The sequence below is a fragment of the Etheostoma cragini genome, chromosome 12 (assembly GCF_013103735.1).
Source record: "Etheostoma cragini isolate CJK2018 chromosome 12, CSU_Ecrag_1.0, whole genome shotgun sequence".
In the NCBI taxonomy this organism is placed as follows: Eukaryota; Metazoa; Chordata; class Actinopteri; order Perciformes; family Percidae; genus Etheostoma; species Etheostoma cragini.
The window spans coordinates 5,152,730-5,173,558 of NC_048418.1; the positions used below are offsets into that span (position 1 = coordinate 5,152,730).

At 39.9% G+C, this 20,829-nt stretch overlaps 1 protein-coding gene across 1 annotated transcript in view; it reads right to left on the minus strand.

The window, feature by feature from the left end:
• pappa2 (pappalysin 2) overlaps positions 1–15,287 on the minus strand; it is a 71,005-nt gene extending 55,718 nt beyond the window's left edge. The window contains exons 1-4 of the mRNA XM_034888016.1: positions 13,350–15,287; positions 8,572–8,804; positions 7,634–7,861; positions 6,847–7,445 (exon numbers count right to left, since the gene is read on the minus strand). Coding sequence (XP_034743907.1) covers positions 6,847–7,445; positions 7,634–7,861; positions 8,572–8,804; positions 13,350–14,337 — 2,048 coding nt within the window. The 5' untranslated portion in view covers positions 14,338–15,287. The remainder of the gene's footprint in view (positions 1–6,846; positions 7,446–7,633; positions 7,862–8,571; positions 8,805–13,349) is intronic.
• Positions 15,288–20,829: the final 5,542 nt, after the last annotated feature.

Below are 20,829 nucleotides of genomic sequence, written 5' to 3' on the forward strand. Positions count from 1 at the left end.
CACACACACACACACACACACACCTCTCTCTCTCTCTCTCTCTCTCTCTGTCTCTCTCTCTCTCTCTCTCTCTCTCTCTCTGACTGTGATAAATTACCCAGGAGGCACTTTGATGTGTGAAGCCGACTTTGTTTTCCCTGGCTGATTTGATGTCACATGTCATTTGCTTTCATAGCTGGAAATCTTTTGCACACGATCACCATTAGGGCTTCCTTGGTCTGAGAGTCTTGCAGTGGGGTCTCACTAGCTGCCCAATTTGTGGATGCCAGTTAAAGGATTTAGCAGAGCCTACTATGGTTTCTGCTTAATAAAAAAAAAAGTAATCCGGTTGTCAGTATATGGGATATATGCTTCATGTACAGGGTAGCAACAGTGCCAAGTCATCTAGTGGTGCATCTTCTATCAAACTAAATTTTGGGAAATGTATGAATCATACATATTATTTTTTGTAAAGTCTTGTTTTCTTTCATCTCAAACAAGCAAGTCTTTGTATGTAAGTGTTTTCAATGATTGTAACATACTGGATTATTGTATTATGTTGTATGTCTCAAGCAGGGTGGTTTTATAAAATGGATCAAGTTCAGCTGTAGGGCTAACTTTGTTAAAATTACAAAGACATACTTTAATCTATACCTCAGTCACTAAAAGTATATTTGGATGATTTGTTTTATGTTGGTTTCTTATAAAGAAGTTAAGGGTTATGCTTTTGATCAAGCTTGGCTGTAGGGCTGAATTTAAAAAAAATATTGCTTAACCATGCTTCAATTTTAAAAGCTTAAAAAGTGCACAAACAAATTCAGCTTTGGCAAAGTGCTGCTTACACTGTTCCTATAGCCTGAGGGATAGACAGGTGAGCTTGTGACTGTAAAATCTCAGCTTTTCAGCTGGGAAAAATATGGATGAATTAAATAAGAAGCAGTAATCCCCATTCTCACATACATTACTTTCAATCTAGTATTAAGTGAGGCACTTCGCCTCTAAATGGTCCAAAGGTGTTACTCAGCATCCAAGTGTCCTTCTTGTGTGAAATCCTCCCCCTAATGCAATCCATCCCTGAGTGCATGTGTTATACTGTAAATATGAATGTTTTCTCAGGCACTTTGCCTGACTCAATAAGGTTTAAAATTTAAGTAAAAGTACAGTTGAGGATGCATGCAGTATCCATCACCCGCGGCTGTACAATTACAAGTGACAGAAAGTTGACCACTAAAAAGTTGACTTCTCAACTTCTGAGACTCAGAGGATGCCTTAATGGAAGTCTGAGGCACAGCTTGGCCAAAAATGCCTCTACATGACTTAAGTGAAAACCATGAATTAACAAAATCACCATTTGTGGGCAAGTCAAACACTGCATGAATCAACAGCAGTCAGCATTAGCAATGTCACCATATAAAACTGTAGATATGTGTCCACTTTAAATATTATTGTTTACAAGTCTGTTACTCTGAACTGTCAAGAATCAGAAGACAGACTCTAAAAATATCACACCAACAGCAGTTAAACATGTAAATATATTTTAGACTTTACCGTGCACTTCACTTGTGTTTGTGTAATGTTACAGGCTGAAATTAAGTTCATGCAAAGTGTCTTAATCCAATTGATTTTGACTACCTTTTCGTGGAAATCAAGAACCCATTGTTCCAGAATTTAATAGTAATAGTGGTATTCCACCATTATGCTTCTAAACTGCGTAAGTGTGATGTGAAAAAGAAAAGCTTGCCATGTTTAGCAACAGTACCTAAGGGAAGTGGGGCTTAGCAAATGGTCAGTTACAATATATTGACTTGCATGCCCTTGCATGTGGCAAACGCTCACTATCATAGAAAGTACAGTATAAGGCAGGCAATATCCATGGATCAATTGTTGTTGAGACTCAACAAACTCAATCAGATGCAGAGTTGCATCTGTTCTGGGAAACATTGCAGTTATGTTTTTATTAGGGAATAAAATATGACCGCAACAAAACTTGAGATTCACGTGCACGTAAAGCATCAAACAAGATTGGAACGGGATTTTCCTTTCAAGGGAGTTGTATGGAGCTCTTTGCACATAAGTGTACTGTTCAGCATTTACTAACCAAAAACTGTTAGCAAATCCTGGATTATTAGCATAAATGAACGTGATGTCCCCCGCCACCCCATTACTTCCTCTCCACCATTGCATCTCTCTCTCTCTTTCTCTCTGTCCATCTTTCCCGTTCCTGTTCCCTTTTCTTTATTGTAATGCCAGAATCTGCAGTGTACCTGGCCATAGCTCTAGAACTGGCTATCAACAACAAATTTGTGCCGTGACAGTATTTGGCCCTAAAAACCTCTGGCCCTGTACCGGCCAGCAGCAGCTGCACACATATAGGGTCCTATAATCTGAATACCTGGCCAAGAGCTCAGAGAAAAGAGGAAGGTGGGATTTCAAAAACCCAGATCCCAAAAAATGGTTAAGTGCTTGACAAATGCCAGCAAAATGTCATCCTCACATTAATTGTCTCTCAGCCTGAGAACGTTTTGAGTTGAGATCCAGGGACGCAAACACACACACACACACAAACATGCATGCAGGCATGTCAAAGCACTCGCAGACACGAGCATTTTCAACAAGCTGGGGTCAGGCCCTTCCAGAAGACCTACACTCTGGTCTCCTGTGTCCTGGCTGTTCATGTTGTTTTTAGTGGGAGGTAAGGAGCTTATAGACAGGAACTCTGGCAACATTCACTGCAAGAGTTACATCACTGCGTAGAAGTACACACATCCTGTGACTTTTGAGTTTTACTTTCAAAATCTGAAAAGCAGAGGCCTTATTTATGGAAGTCTCTCATGCAAAAACATTCTGCACAATGTGGATCAGATCCAGGGCCATGATTTATAAAAGCATGCTCACATCAACACATTATATTGATCTATCCTATTCCCTGTCATATATCAAAATAAAATGGATTCTAGTTATTATTCAAAAGTAAGTGTGTTGGATAAATACTCATTTGCTTTTTGGTATATTCTTTGCAAAAACTATTAAATTAAATCCAGAATAAATCACTGAGCATTTTGATTAATTGAGGCCAATGAACCAGACCCGTTTGTGCAAAACAACAGAGCAGAATGCTGTCTGCTGTCCAACCTTTTTCATTAGTGTCCATCTCCTCTCTGCAGGGTAGAGAGCCCCGACTGAGCAGAGAGAACATCTGACCATAACAACTACCAAAGCAAAAAAAATTCTGTCTGTCTCACGGTGTCTATCCCACTAAGGACAACATAAATCAACATTTACTTATGACACACTTCAAACGTCCTACATATGGCCAAGCAATGAGAACACACACATGCAAGCCAACTTAGTTTTTTTACTTTTACCTAACTTTAACCTGTGTCATCCAGGGAGAGTCAACAGCACCAGGTTCTTTTCCAACAACAGCCTGTTTAGCATTCACACAGCTGCTCAAATTCACACCTGGAAGCTGCACAGTACAACCACAGTCTTCTACTGCTAGCCATTTGGAGCTGTCCAGTTTAACGTGTCTTCTTCTTTTGGACATTTAAACAGTCAGATGTTAAGTGCCTTGCTCAAGTGCACCTTGTGTTTTGTGTAAGGGAAGTGATGGAGCTATCAGCTCTACTTTAGTATTTAAGCTGTTGATCTTTTGGTCAAAAGCATGCCATGCTTTGCTAGTAGGCTACCAAGTCAGCAAAAAGTAGACTACATTTTCTTCTTCTTCTTCTTCTTCCTCTTCTAAAGGATCCTAGGAAGGAGGGGACTGGGGCCCTGCACCTTTCCTTTTTCTTTTTCTCAAAGAGAAGATAAACAAAGCGATAGAGAGCTGGAGGATAGAATCCTAAAACCAGGAAATGAGTTAGCATTTTTGCACTTCCAGTTCCCCCGTCTCAAAGTCAGTGTTTTGTTTTTTAATGCTTTATTGTTGGTTGCTTGAAATAAGTTCTGTGGTTAACACAAGCTTAAGAGATTTTTGCGTTATGCTCTACGACTATGTAAGTAAATACCCCACTCGTGAATGTTGAAGCTTTTACGTGTTTTTACAAAACGTGGTTGCTTACAAGTGGCTAATTACTATCAATAAGCTTCTGTTGTTATGTGATTTGATTTAAGTAACACTTTACTTGATGTTTTCTCGATAAGAATGTCATGACACAGTCATGAAACATAAACCCGAAAAATGTTGTGTTTTTACCCTTACCTAACCCTAACCATAACTTGTCATGAAAAAAACGAATGACACTAAAAGAAGCATTATGTCATAAGCGTTTATGACTTTTTATAATGTTTTATGACTCGTTCATGACAGTGTCATGTCACTCTTATGTTGCTACCTGCAAGTAAATTGTAACCATCATTTATTCATTTGATAATAGGCATTATCCACCTTTTAGATAATGCATTAACATATAGTAAGTTTTGTCTTTCTTTTATTCATAGTCCAGCAACTATAAGCCATTATGGTAAATCATTTCAAAAATTAATGTGATGATGTAAATATAAAAAACTTTTAGAAATCTGTCTTACCTACATACTCTCAATTCTCTGCTTCTTGAACCTCTTTTGTGCTTGTCGGCACTGTGTTGCCTTTACTTTATTTTGTCTGACAATAATTAACCTGATTTGAAACTAAAAAAGGAGGAGTAACTCTGTAATTAAATGCCAAAGCTGTCATTTTTACACCAGTTGTATTTGCTCCCTAAATTAAGAAAAACTGTAATCATTTATACCACTTGTGGATATGGATGTAACGGTATGAAAGTATAACCTCGCGGTTATAGTGACCAAAATTACCACAGTTTTGGGTATTATCGTGGTATTTTTAAAAGTGTGTTCAATGCCTTTAGCAGCAACTTTTTTTCTGCAAGTTCTGCAGACAGGAAAACTATCTTCAATCAACTGTCCTTTGGCATTCTTATAATAACCAAAATATGCCCATGCTTCATACTTAGTCCTCTTAGAGGGCTGATTGTGGAATAGTGCAGTAAGCACCAAGTCAACTTGATGATATACATTATTTCACCCCTTTATACCAAATGTTTCATAATTATACGCATACAAAATAGCTTTTATAAATAAGTCTGAAATCATACAGATACAGTAAATCAATTGAGTATTTAAGCAATATGAAGACAGAAAACTTTTAATTATGGATCTTTGCTTTAGTTGCGATGTTGGGATTTGGATTATGGCACAAGGAATTGTAATAACAAAATGCAGCAGCAACATATGTAAAGAGAGGTTCATCTGACTAAAGTATAAAAGGAAAAACTAACTATTTTACTGGTTTAAACAGCATTAATACATCCTTGTGTTATGCTTTCACACTCCGGACATCAATTGCTAAATCATTTTAATAATAGCTCCAGTTCCCATGTGCTGTTGCCCAGTGGCCCAGTGTTAAGCTTTTGGTTACAATTTGGATTAAGCATGGGGTCTTTAAGAACCTGGGCCGACGACTTCATGGCAAGACTTCATGCAAGCTATTTGGAACTCTGCATGAGCCTGTCTGTCAGACCAAATGGAAGGCAGCGGGCTGCCGCTTGAGTTGTTTAGTAAAAATAATTGTGTACTTTGGCCTATACACCCACCCTCTCCACTTCACAGAGCTTTCTTTCTAAAAACCAATGGGGGAAGTGAGAGTACCCATTTGTACATGAAGCATGTTGAGCTGTTCATCCCTGCTGAAGCACAATTCAGTGTGCTGAGGCAGATATTCACCTCAGAGGGGGTTTAGAGATTTCTTGCCTCTGGAAAAACATGTTGTGCTCACTGGTTTAAATATTTATCCTCTAAGTGCTTTCTCGACTGTGTCTCTCTAACAATGTAGCCTTTTACATTTTCCTCCTGTCTTAATATAAATTGATATTGATGAAATGCTCACTATACTGTTTATTCAGTTAAGTGTAAATGGTAGAGCTGGACTTGACTTAACTCGCTTGGAAAAGTTCTTTTTTTCATCAGCAAAGTTGTGATATTACCTGGTACATGGCACTTTTTATTAGGAACACCTGGGTCAACAATCTGAGCCAATACTAGAAGGTGGAGCTAAGACTGCTAACTAGCACTGATTAGTCAAAGAGAACCGCCACTTGGCCGACATGGGACATCTTGCAAAAACCACAATTTTCAAATAGCCAAACTACAATCAATAGCAGTATAATAGGTACTATCTGCAGTGGAAAGCGATATCAAGAAAAGTGCCTGCTACCAAAAGCAATATCCCATGCAGTGGCTAGTTGGCATAATAACACCTTCAGTCCCTTTATGTCGTTTCCATTTATGGACAAAAGTGATAATAGTTATTTTAATTCCACCTTTGACACAGAAATTATTTAACTAGAATAATAACTAGATTGTAGCAACTCATTTGGCAATGGCTTGAATGTAACTGATGTTCATTCATATGAAAACGTTACGCACTAAAGCTTCAATTCTCAATTTAAAGGTGCTCTAAGCGATGTTGGGTGACGGCACTTCTTGTTGAAGTTTTTTCAAACAAAATCAGGGTAGCTCGCCCTCCCTACTCCTCATCCCATCCCCTCCCTTCTGTGTTTCCACGCACTAACCCCCCCATCCCCACCCCCAAATCCTTCTTGTGGATTATTGGCTGGAACACTGTTTGTGTATGCTTCAAGGTGTAGGTTGGCACATATTGTTTTTGTTGCCGTTTGAAGACCCTGAGCTGTCTAAAAAAAATCTGTATACAGAGTTAACTTTCATTCACAGTAGCTTAACATAAATTGAAAAGAAACTACATGTTAGAGCACTTGGAAATAGTTAGAAAATAAAACTGTATTCCTGTTAAACAGAGAAACTCAGAACAGCAGAATGGTGTGGCATGACTTCTGTCTATAACCTCACCTGTCAGGAGACTCAGGATCAAAGCAGGTCTTGAGGACGTTGGTGACCTCTGGGTCACAGCAGTCTCCATCATCGTAATCATAGTGTATACTGTTGCACTCCATGTTACAAACTCCGTCCTGTCTCTTCCAATTGTAGCAGGGCCCCAATCTAAGGCAGTCTCCTCCATCGTGGCCTGTCCTTGGGTGGTCGCACTCAGGGTCACATTGGCGGTTTCCAATCTTCCCAATTCGACAGTTGCTGAGGATAAACCGCTGTCGGTAGCTGGAGTTTCTGACAGAGTACACGCTCAGATCTAGGGTAATGTTGTAAGGGCTAAAGGCCTCAGTTAGGGCACGGTGTTGGAGCTGGATCTGGGCTTGCGACACGGTGGGGTTTCCGCCATCGTCATCGGAGAGGTTGACGATCCTGTAGCGAACTCGCTTGGTAGCACGAAGCTCCCAGTTGTTGTTGTAGCCGAAGATGATGTCGGTGTTATCGCAGGGTGTCAAGCCACATGGTGGTGGCAGGAACGAGGAGACCAGTTCTTGTTCAGGGACCGGAGTGGTGATGATGGTTGGATGGAGGCCAACTTTGTGTGGAGTCCAAAGCTGTTCCACCTCAAAGTTAGAAGCAAAATTTATATTTTAATTAATTTTACAATATCTGAACCCATTTCAATATAAAACAATGAAATGAGTAACACTGATAAGTAATGCTTTATAATTTCCCTTATATGATGACGGGTAAATAAACAAAAGCAAAGACTGAACAACCAAAAGTGTAGAAATTAAATAGAGTCGGTTACATTAGTGAAGTCAGCCCACATCGCCAAAAGTGGCTCGCTTTTGTCAATTTGAAATGGCTGCTTCAGCAGGTCCTCATGAGAGCGGGCATAGCCCCACAAGACCAAACCCCCAATATGGCCCCTGAAGCTGTGTCCCTGGTCTGATTGATTACTGCCAAGGAAGAGGGTTCTGCACGTCTTCATGAAGGGACTGTAGAGATTCCCTGACTGAAGACTGCTCTCTCCCACCTGAGAGAACAAAAGCAGAGGAGAAACCACAGCCAAGAAGAGAAAAGGAGCAGAAACAAATGTATCATCATAAATGAATGATGATGTAAACCAAAGACTCACTCTGTCCTACTACCTTTGTCCATAATCTGTATTAAAAAAATTTACATTTGAAAGCGAAATCTGTGAGCAGTGGGACAAGATTTTTGCATCGGAAGTGTTCTGGTTTCCGTTTGTAGTGCGAGTAGAATTCACTAAAGAGGTTTGAGCGTTCAAGCTTTGGTTCTCAACCCCATCTCCATTCTTGCGGAACAGCAAGTCTTGACCTAGACATGTGCTGGCTACACCTGAACCCCCAAAATATTGTTTGCTGCTTCAGATCGATCGATGTCAATGTTTTCGGAGATTGCCTTTGTTTACAACTGGCATGAATAAAATTGGATGATGAAAAATATGAGCAGTATCATTGAAGCATCAAAGTTCATTCTTGAACTTGGAAATAGTTTGACAAAAGAATTCCAACTCAAGGTCCAATTACTAGGTTTTCGTAAGCCTTTAGCCATATCACACATTAGTGGGAGTTTGCTCAGTTGTCAGACAAAGAGTCAGAGAAAGCTAGTAAGTGGACCTTGGGTTGGGAGGCTTTGTCAAAGTACTATCATTGTATTTCAGTGATCAACGAGTTAAAAGTGAAGAGGTAAATTACCAAACTCACACACAAAACCACACACCTTAGCTCCATCAACATACAGGGTCATGTTGTGGCCGTTGTAAGTGGCCATCAGGTGAGTCCAGGCATTGGCTTGGTACCGCTGGTGGCTATAGACGGTGGTAGATTTTACGGCTCGGTCTGTGCGAAGGGTGAAGTAGAACCGTGCGTCTTTGGCGCCAGCAGGTTTCACAGTGCGGATGCCTAACGACCAGCCCTTCTCACTCAATGAATGGGAACAGTTGTCAAATACACCTATAGCAAAGGGGCAATGGGGAAAAGTCAAATATTACTATTTTGAAAGGATATTGATGCAACAAACAAACAAATAGCTTGCAGAGTCAAAAGAGAGCACAAATGCTCATCACCTTCAGGAAAATGAATAAATAAACACCCAAACAAACCAGCAAGATTGCAGTCCTTGGGACACAGGACAATGGAGAAAGAGAGGTACACCTCTGAGAGGATGAGCCACACAGATAGAGTATAACAGACAGAGCCAGAGACAGTGGGAGAAAACAGAGAGGGGAAGGAGGACGGAGGTATTTCACTCAGGCAAGGCAAGGCCCTGATGTTTCCATCTGCTATTGCAACAAACACACACAGATCCACATGTGCTGCCCAGATGTGTAAAACTGGGATGGCAAGGGGTCAGGGAACCCCTTCACCCTCCTCAACAGTTTGTGTGCATGTGTATATGTTTACATGCATATGTTTGTATGTGTGTGTGTGTGTGGAAAGAGGGGCAACTGTAGCAAAATATCCCTAAGGAGATGGGCCAGTTTCATGGTTAAGCGTTTAATTTAGTTTAAAAAAAAGCCGCAGTTAGGATATAAAGTAGCTTTGACAAGTGAATTAGATTACACTGTATCACCAAATGTACTTACACAAATTTACTAGAATCAATGTATGTGTATCCACAGTAACACATGCAATGCCTAAGATACATATATATTATCTATATCTATATTATCTACTATCTGTCTTGCAACTAATCATGAATAAATCCATAAGTTTTCATTTGGAGGAAAAAAGTCAGCATCTACTAACATTGCATTGCCCTTGTTTGGTGCTGGCCAGGTAGCTGTTATCAGTACAGTAGTTTCTTTGGTGAAAAGAATGACTGCTGCAGCTGAAAACAAGGTTTATAACAGCATAGTTTAGGGCTAGAAAACCGAATCACTGAGCTGAAAGGCATTAAAATACTATAGAGCTGAGAGGAACTGGCGAGTGGGCAAATTATTCTCTGTTTGTCAGGGACCCCTTTTTATTACACATAGTCATTTAAACCATTGTTCATAGAGAAGTATTGAAAAGCGAAAAGCGCAGCTTTAAAAGTTCTACATGAAGAAGTGTAGGCTGTTTAATGGAACTGAAATCTCGTAACCATCACCCAAATCTGGATAAATGAGCTATGCAATCTTTTTTGTGATTAACTAAGTCATACACTTCTTTTGACATAGATAGCATTTGCATCAAACTCAAAGCTAAAGATATTTGACAAGGCCTTGTTTTTAAACACATAAAATGCATTTGAAATCTCAGAGGAAAAAATATAAGGTGGTCCATTTTAACATGCCGTCTTAACTTGTACATTTTTGCACTCTTTGTTGAATTCGCTAGAACCTTACAATATAACAAATATGATATACAGTACATAATAATATGTTAGCCAATATTAGACATTATTATCAGCCAATACTTTCAGTTGTTGTACTGCCACAAAATGCAGTAAAACAATTCCAATACATTCCAGAACAATGCAGCACCTAAGGAAATGTAGAATCAGCGTAATAAGTAGTAGTAGTAGTAGTAGTTTGTCAAGCAGCGTACTAGTTTCTGGAACACATACATTATAATAAAGGATGCAATGAACAAATAAATAGCTTATAAGATCATCACTGACCATTAGATGTCAAACCAATGTCATGTCTAGAAGAAACAATAGGAATTTGCTTTTCACTGTATTTGTCAAATTCCTTCAGGACACTTCAAAGAGAAAGACCCATGCCACAAAATGCCGCCCTCACATAAGGAAGCAATGAGGGGAAAAAAATTGAATAATGGGGTCGGATCTTTGATCAGAGTAAATGTGAGTGGACGTAACAGTTTGTGGTCTCCCTCACTATCTGGACAGCTGTGGTGCTGCACCGTAGCGCTTCTATCCTCTTCAATTTGTTTGATGTATGTGTTGTTCTGTCAAATATGCAACTTTTCAAATGCAACATTCTTGAAGTTGGAAAAAGAGTGGTGTTCATCCTTATGTTAAGAGCCTGATTAACTGGATTGATTCATGAATTCATAGGATAAATGTGTCTGCAGTCGCTGCTCAGAATCAATGGAAACCCACAGGCAAGCTAACTGTGAGGAGAGAGACTGAATGAAACACAGGCTGGGAATTGTCACGCTTATATAACCACGTATTTATTGAGAAGTCTGTTTCCAGAATAGAAATACAATTTAAATTGTTGTGACAAAATGAAATAAGGTTATTGTCCTCAGATACCTCACTATAGATTATATGGAACTTAGTAGCTTAGCACTTCTAATACAGGATCAACCACCTGTACTTATCCCCTGGATTTTTGTTTAATGGCAATTCAAAGCACTTTACAATGCAGCGTTTTTGTATACAATTAAACAAAGAACGGGTGTTAAACATCCCCATTACAATAATAATGTATAATATTATAATGATATATTAATAATATTTCTTCATAATCATCTTTTAATTATTACTTTGGGCATTGTAATAAACCAACAGTAGAAAACGTATTTATTCAGCATTGCCATTGACCGTCACTCTTACTTTTTTATTTTCATCTTTTACATGTTGTAATGTTCTTATAACTCCCTTTGTTTGATTTCTATCTTTTACATATTCTGTTGTTCTTAGCATACCTGTTTTTGCTATTCCCTACATCTGTTCTTTGCTATTCATTTAATTTTTTTTATTTACAAAGTATTTGCTCTTGTTTTCATTTGCCTGTTTTTATGAATTCTCTTGTTTCTTCCTCTATTGTAGAGCACACTGAGCTACACCCCTGTATGAGAGGTTCTTTATAAATAAAGTTTATTATTATTTTTAATAATTATTAATTGTTATCACCATCAGCCACCAATATGTTCACCACCATCATCACAATAAACATAGTCATCATCACTACAGTATGGTTATCCAATAACATCATAATTACATAATGCCAGTATTATAACCCCATTACAGTTACCATAATTATTAGCGTTGTCAGCAGTAGTGTAACTAGGACCTAAACATTGCTACGGTCAAGAAGTTAAACTGAGGTAGGGTGAGAGGCAATGAGAGCATGCTTTGTTGTTGTTTGTTGTAATTTGATATTTTGAATGCACAAGCATGTTTGGTTGTAACTAATAGCCTAATGCAGTAATAATAACACGCAAAAAAATAATATACATTTTTTGCGCTGACACATTTTGGCAAAAAAAGCCTTGATCAGAGCACGACAAGAGTGGTATCTTCCTCCTTTTATAGAGAGTAAGCTATTATCCAGGTGTGCAGGGGAGCTACTAACATTTTTAACCACAGTGAACAGTTTTGGGAATTTATAAGTGCATATCCCAACATTTTAAGAACTTACAATCATCAACAAATCCAATCCTCACATTGGAAAAGCTGAAACCAGAGACATTTTGGTAATTTTGCTAAATAAATGGCTAATTAATTGTTTAACAAAATTGGGATTATTCAGCACTCATAATGTCATTATGTAATCCTGATCACTGGGATTTCTGTCATCACTGTCACCGTGTCTGCAGTAGAAGCAAACCCCTGGTTAAACTCTGTTTGACCTTTGTCATAAAAACAAGCCTTCATTTTTTCTTAGAAACCATTTAACACAAACTTTACACAGAACAAGATATTGCTGTTACAAGGGCAAACCCAAATGCTATTAGGGTTACTTAATATGGTATAGCCTAGCTCTTTGCAATGACATTCAGCACCATAATTCTTGGTTTTCTGGCTCGTAACATTTCTGTTTTGGGTTCACTTTCACGGCTCTCATCAACCTTGTTTCCAGCTGCTGCTATCATTCTTTTCCCCAAAGAAGCTCTAAAACTGTACCTGATACTCTACTACCTGCCCAGCACCAAGGCAAGCAGAAAAAGGTTGGAGACTGAACCACCACAAAGCAATTAAAGAGATTAACTGACACTGATAGGCAAACATGTCAACCAAGGAGGACAAAATATACATATCTGGAAACACACTAAAAGAACTACAAGGCAGAGGGTCAGCTCTAGAGCTTGAGATCAGTAAGCTCTCAGACAGTATGATGGAGAAAAAACAAGGAATTAATGTTTTCCCCTATTACTGTCATGGGACATCTAACCCTATCTCAGTGTGTGGCCATAAGACTGTGCTCACAGCTGTCAGGGATTTCACTAATCATCAATACTCATCTTTGGCATCTCAGTTTTGTGAGATGCCAAAGATGAGTATTGCCTTTACTTACTTAAGTAAAAGCACTAATACCACACAATAAGCCTGTAAAAATGTAATCTGAAAAGTAACTATAAAGCTGTCAGACAACTGTAGTGGAGTAAAAAGTGGCCTACAACATTTACCTCTGATATAGAGTAGTAGGCTAGCCTGTTAAGCTGTATGCAATGGAAGTAGACCTACTCAAGAAAAGTACGATAGTCCTGCCTCGATCAGTAGACTACTTGAGTAGGCTAGATCTACTTAGGCCCTAGTTACTACATTCCAACATTTCCTAAACATCAGTGCCTATGATGCAGATATGATCAGTTTTCACCCACCTGCTATGACTGCAGGGTTGCTTTGCCCTCCCTCAGGCTTCACCCATAGCTCCACGCTGAACTCGGCCCTCGGCAGCTCCACCCCTGCAGTCGGCTTCACCTTCAGCTGCTCCCGACGTCCGCTGAAGTAAAGGGCGGTCATCCAGGAAGGGGGCACCTTTGGCACGGGATTCCCCCAGGAAGAGGAGCTCCCGGCGGGCAGGTTGTCGGGCGTTTCCGCCTCCTCCATCTCCCCGGAGAAGTCCTCGGTACTGTCCTCCAGAGTCCCGGTCGAGAATTGCTGGTCTCCATCTTCATGCTGCAGCCTGTAGAGGACCTGGAGCCCACTGGAATCTGTTGAACTGTCGGGGAAAACTTTCTCCCAACTTGAGTTGCCGTCTGCCTCGTAAGAAAACGTGGCACCGAGGCTGCGGGTGAACCTGGAGCGGGAGCCGCCTGGGGACTGCGCGTGGCCCGAGGAGGAGACGGTCTGCCCGGCGTCTCTAAGCAAAGACATGCCGGGCTGTTGTGTGGTGTTTTCACTAACATAATTTGTCTCTTTCTTGTCACTTGTCCCGTGTTTTCCAAAGAACCGTCCAGGCAACGTAACATATCCGTTCCCTGCTCCTACTGCTACACCCTCTGCGTCGCCCCAGCCTCGCTTATTTTCCCCCACCGGAGCGACCCGGTGAACCCCGGTGTCAAAATTGCACTCTCCTGCACAAACCGCAGGAAAGCTCTTAACAGTGAAAAGCGCTCTCCGGATCGTGTGCGTCATCGGACGAGCCGCTGGAGGGCGGTGTTGGGACTGGGAGAGGGAGCGGGGTTGCCGCTGGGACCTCCAGACGCCGGAGACGGTGCAGGGTTCACCTGCGAGCCTGGAGAGCTCATTGTCTGCCCGCCGGGCCATGGCGCGTTTGTACCGCCTGAGTGCATCGGAGCGAACCGGGCTGAGCAGCCACGTGTTAGTCATGACGAGGAAGATAGCCAGTATTCTGACTAAAAACATTGTTCTTAGGTTAGGGAAGTTGTGTTTAAAATAAGGGGGGAGGGGGGTCTATTACCTTTTAAAAGTTTGTCACTGGTTTCGATGTCAGCAGCAAGAGGTCTCACACCAGATTGTTGTTATATGTGCACATTAAACCAGCAATAAAGACACGTCTGTTAAAGCTGCCGGTTTTGGAATAAAAATGAATTGATTGTGGTACACAAATTAGGAGATTCATTAAATATAAACTGGGAGTACATTCCAAACGGATAAGACTAATAAAGAGGAAGTCGCATTCCAAATTTCTCAATTGGATTATTTCATTTTGAGGTTAGGCCATGTGTTTAGTATTCATTTGAATAAGTAGAAGTTTGACAGAATCAGATCTTCAGGTAAGTTAATCTAAATCCTTTCTTGGCGCAGATGCTGCTCTCCACACTCCTTTGGAGGTGACCGTCTGCAAACTGCAAAATGTAGCCTTAGTTTTTGTTCACAGGTAGAAATAAAAAGTCCAACTATTCCAGTTTGCGTATCAGTAAGCCTATGGTAAAGAACAATGTTTTTTTATTTTTACTGCAGACAGATTTTAATTGCATGAAAAATTCAGGTGAAATCAGATAATTTCACTGCCTACTGACTTTGCAAAAAAGCTTTCATTTATTTTTACCTGACCACTGCGGCATCATTTAGTGCGTCCTGTTCCAAATGGCTGCAAGGTGAATCAGAATATATAAAAAAAAAAAAAAAGTCACTTCATAGGCAAACTGAAGTGCAGTGCAAAGTGCCAGCCCTGTAATAGTTACCCTACTTGTTGAGCAGAAACCTTCCTATAATTTCTGAGAAAGTAAAAAATATCCGTCCATTAAATCATGGTTCGGCGTCTGCGCGTCAGCTTCTGTTGGTTTTGTTGTGCTCCTGTGTGCGCTTCAGAGAGTGACTTGCTGCTCATCTGCACCGGTCCATGCAGTAGTAGTAATATCCTCCTCCATTCACTCCTCTCTCTCTCTTTCTCTCCCTCTCCCTCTCCGGAGTCCAAGGTTGTTGTTTTTCATCAGGGAGCCCCTGCCCGCCCTGATATCACCGGTAGGGGTAGTGTGGTAGTGGGTTGGTGGGAGGGATTGGCTTCCCTCCATTGCCTCACACTTAGTTTTACAAGGGAAATCCTTTCCCCTCCTCATCCCCCTGCCCAGTCCTGTGCTGTACGTCTGTCTGATGCAGGGGGCAACAGGAAAGAGGTCGTAAACTTTATTTATATAGCCTTTATTATTCTTGTCCTGATCTCATCCATCTATCCATCCATCCATCCATCCACTTCGGATGGAAATATTCAATTTTTAACTTCGCTTTAGTTACTTTGCAGATGCAATAAATGATACAGCTTATAAAATATGTGCACTGCTTTGTATAAAAGTAATTAGCACAACCATAAACGACTACAACTATAAAAAGCCACTAACAAATGCATTAATAATAAATATTAGTATAATAATATACAAAATACACAACCTTTTCTGAATTATGAGGTTGAGTAGAGAACATTTTGATAATACATACTCATCTTCTTTTGATTGACAATTCCTGTGCAGGACTTTTACTTGTTGAGTATATTTTTACAACGTAGTATAGCAAATTTTACTTCAGTAAAGGATTTGAGTACCTTCTCAACCACTTGCAAATGTTGTAAATCAGAAATGTACAGTTGTGTAAGTATCAAAAGTAAAACTAGGCTACTTGTCATGCAGAAAATAACCCCACAGTGTTATATTGTTATACAGTCACTACTATATTTATAATGATGCATTTATGTGTAAGCAGCATTTTACTGTTGTATCTGATTAAGATGGAGTTATTTTACTAACTTCTGTTTGGTGTTTCAGTCTATTATCATGCATCATAATTCATCATTGTGTGTATGTGTAAAATATGAATGCACAGAGTAACCAGCTGGGAAATAAATGCAGCGACTATACAATATTTGCCTCTAAAATATGGTGAAGTAGAAGCCTAAACATTTAAGTGAGATAGAATTAGATAGATAGAAAGATTAAAACTCATACTTAAGTACCTTTCTTGAATAAAGTACAAAGTTACTTTCCACCGCTGTCCGTGTCTTCTTAATCGGCAGTGGATGGATGATGGTGGAGGTGGCTGAGATGGGGGTGGAGAGGTGTTTGCTCCTGCTACAGTAACATAAGTGTGTTTGATCTCTCCCTCGTTACCCCTTGCCTCTTTCTTCCTCACACACACACACACACACACACACACACACACACACACACACACACACACACACACACACACACACACTTCAAAAGGAAGGAGTGGAGGTTTGAGGAACCCTCTCCTACCTCTTCCTTCTTCCACCCCTGTTTCTCCTTTTCTCTTTTTTCTCTTCCTTTTACTCCCTCTTCTCTTGACCTATCCATCTCACTCACTCATGCTCTGGCTCTCTTCAGTGGTACAACACTGACAGGCTCAACATCTGTCTTGCACATAAAAAGAGTTTTTGCAAGCTTTTCGTCGTCTAAATACGCTACCTGCCTTGTGCTGAACTCTTAGCTTGTGTAAAATGAGCCCGGGCTGAAGAAACAGAGAGAGGTAGCATCAGATGGGAGGTTTGGTTGGGGGGGGCGGGGGGGTATAAAGCAGGGGAGATGTAAGGAGTTGTTTATATATAATAAGGGCCCAACTGAAGGTAAAAATACCAAAAAAATAAGCTTTTTAATTCTTCTATTTTATTGATTAAACTGTAAATTATTAATTAAAAAAAAATCTCCAACAGGTAAATCATACCAAAACTCATGTTCTCTGGAGCTTTTAACCAATATTTTACCACCCGCTAAAGTTTACTGCTCCCAAAAAAGTGAATAGTAGACATTGAGTTATGTTTCTTGTCCTAACCTATCCAAGTTTGGGATATTATGGCCTCATGTTTTTAAGGTAACTACAGTATGTGTCTGTTTCCATAATTTCTGGGGAAATTATACTTTCAAATCTACTTTCAATATCTACCTTGAGTAATACCCCACACTGGGTTTTGCACCGTTCAAGTATTATCCATGTTTTAATGTCCATTTCAAGAGATGCAGAAACACTTAATGATCCTACTGTCTCTTTAAGCCTCTTTAAGTGTGTTTTTGTATCTGATCATATATGGATTATTATTTTGACTCATGAACCCCATACCTGGCAAATGGAAAAATAACTTTTGGCAATGTGTGCAGGCCCTCCTAACGCAAAAGACAGGTGTACTTACTTACTTAGATGTTTCCAGACACTGCAAACCAAATATATACTGATCTTGAAAGTGCTATAAGGCCGCATAGCTTTAGTCAACTGCAAGCAGACTTTTGTGTTTTAACGGGTGGGCTGCAAAAGGACTTTAAAGTGTCCATTCTTTTTGCAAGACTGATTATTGCAATTGTTTTTATGCTTATGACATGCAGAAAAATTCATGCATCGTCATTACCATCAAATAAGAAAACAACAGTGGATACTATAGGCAGTTGTTGCTGCATTTGTTCCTGAAATGTTGTCTCTTCTTCTCCCACAGACCCCTCTATTTCTGTCAGGCTCAATTTGCAAACAGGACCCTGGCTCGAGGGTGGAGATGGAGATGGAGATGGAGTAGGAGGCCGCTGGCAGTTATGGCAGAGGCCCCCGAAGGGGCAAAAACGGTTCCTAAAGAGTGGGAGGCAGGAATTTCCACAATCCTAGCCTGCCTGACTGAGGGATATGCCTGCTAAACATTCAACTTTTTCTGCTGCCGAAGTGGCCTTTGAAATCCAGCTGCAACAAAAAAGAAACTAGAGAAATAGGAGGGGTGGGTTTCAGAGAAAGCAACAAAAAAGAGACAGAAAGGGAGGATGAAGGAGAAGAGAAAGAGAGGAAGAGTGATAAAGGGGTGTGTGGTAGAGAGTAAGTGTGTGTGTTTGTGTGTGTGTGTGTGTGTGTGAGAGAGAGAGCGAGAGAGAGAGAGTGTGTGTGTGAGTGAGAGAGAGAGAGAGTCTGAATGACTGTGCTCCGGAGCCTCACCCCCCGCTGTAAGGGACCTCCACAGATTATCCTTCATCTGAGCTTGTTGGTCTTGACCCCACCGACCCTGAGGCTCGCTCTCTGTCTTCCCCGCTCTCTCTTCTACACCCACACACATAAACACACACACACACACACACACACACACAGACACACACACACTTTTCCCCACTCACTCATTCATTTCTCCACAAACCCTCATTATTTTTTCTGTGTCAGCCACTCTTTCTCTCTTACATCTCTGACGCTCACTAACCTCTCACGCACCAACAAGGCTAACTCCACACCACGCCACCACCACACACATTCACCAAACACACACAGACACACACACACACACACACACACAGACACAAACACACACACACACACAACTTAGTTCTTCATGCAAAAGAGGGGGACCCAATGGGAGAAAATCCAGGCTGATGTGCAGGACAAATGAGGAGGGGGAGAAAGAAGAAAAGGGGAGAAAGAAAGACGGCAGGCTTTTCACCACCACTGGTATAAAATAGAGAAGGGAGGGAGAGGGCTTGAGGGGGACAAATGCAACACAATGTATATACAGTAGGCTACTGCAGGTGTTTGGCTCAAAAGAACTCATTTAGAGTCAGTTGTTGCATGAGCATTAGTATTTAAGGTGTTCAAATTATGAGCTAAAACTGATAGTTGTGACTGACGTTATATGCAAGATGCACACTATTTTAGTTAATAATGTATTAATATTTTCTTTAATTCGTTAATTATTTGTATCTTTGGTATCAATCTGCACTATAAAATCCATAGATCATAATTAATGATATGGAAGATATGTCAAATTGTAAAAAACAAAACAAACAAAAAACCTATTTCTCAATTTGAAGCATTAATACATACTTCAGAGCCCCCCTGGTGTCAGCTGGGGAAAAAACTAAACGGTGCGCACAGAAAACAAATCTGTTCCCTCGGTTTCATTACGTGAGAAAAGTTAAAAAATGTATTCACAGATTCAATCTTCTGGGATTGATTACTCTATAGCGAAATTATATTAAATAACAAATGAATCTGATCTTTCCTAACGTAGCAGGTTAACAACGAGCTACAAACTAATTTTCTTCCAAACGAGCCGTCCTCCAACCTAGCCGGCGGTGCTTAGGGACCGTCTATATACTGCAACACGACACAAACACATCTATCTATCTAAAGTATCTGTGTACATTCATATGTAGGCATATCATTTTTTTTTCATGCATTTAATTCAGTTTGACTGAAAGCTGCATAATTATTGAATATTCCTGATACTGACATTACTTTTAATACTTTTTCTTGAGTCACATGACATTGTGCAGGATTGACCTACACAGCCCAGAGAAACACATCTTGTTGTACACGGTGGTCCTTTTCAGGGAAATTAATTTACTCGTCAACTTATCCAGTAATTTTCCTCTTGCTGAAAACTTTATTACACATCCTAACTGAGCTCCATAATGACACATTATGAACTTCTTCCGCAAACAAAAACATGGGAAAATCCATGTTGTGCGTGCCTACATGGAGGATCCCTTATTTGTCCACGTGTAGGTAAAAATGGAAATGTAAGTCACAGGCTGGATAAACTGTGAGCGTGAATATGTTAGTGCTCCTTAGATTTTATTTGCAAAGCTGCAGGTGGATGCTTGAATGACTTGACACTGTTTTTCTTGGCTCGGTTCTCTGGCTACACCTTGTGGATGTGACCTACCTGCTTGTTGGGCAATTTATTCAGAAAAAAATCTGTATTTCTATGTAAGACTGAAATCATATTTTGAGAATATTCCAAAAAGAACTTGTGTGTCTGTGCTGCTCAATAGGATTTTATCTCCTGAGGTATATTGTTTATATTATTTTCTGAGAGGGGTTTGTCACTTTTGGCCTCTTGGAAGTAATTTATTAACCTGTGCATATTGGAATATTATCCCTCTGAAGCATTATGTTACATAGACTACTATATATATATTTATATATTTTTTTTTTACAGAACTATGAAACTTGCTCTCAATAGTCTTATTTTTTGTTGTTGTTGATCATGTTCTCAGTTGGCCTTTTATTAAATATAGGATATTGAAAACAAAATACAACATAATGAATGGGAAGCCCTTTATTTGTTCTGATTCAATGCAACGTTTTAGGTTACACAGAAGTAGGGCCTACAGCTTTATACTGTTTTGTTTGGGCTGTTTTTTCTCCAGAGTTTCAACTGAGAATTTCAGAGAAATGAGAGACAATTATTTAGCATTTTATATCTAAAACTATTATGTCAGTCTGTTAATGCAAAATGCCTTTATTATATGTTTTCCTACTTGAAAGGAATTTGTTGAGATTGCTATTTTACATGTTTATGTGTTGACTCGGTTTTCGTGTATGGGATTCATTATTTGTGACAAAATGATTTTAACTCTAAAGTCCATGTAGGTGCTCAAGATGGCATTACCCAGTTCAGTTACATAAATGAAGAAGAAAAAA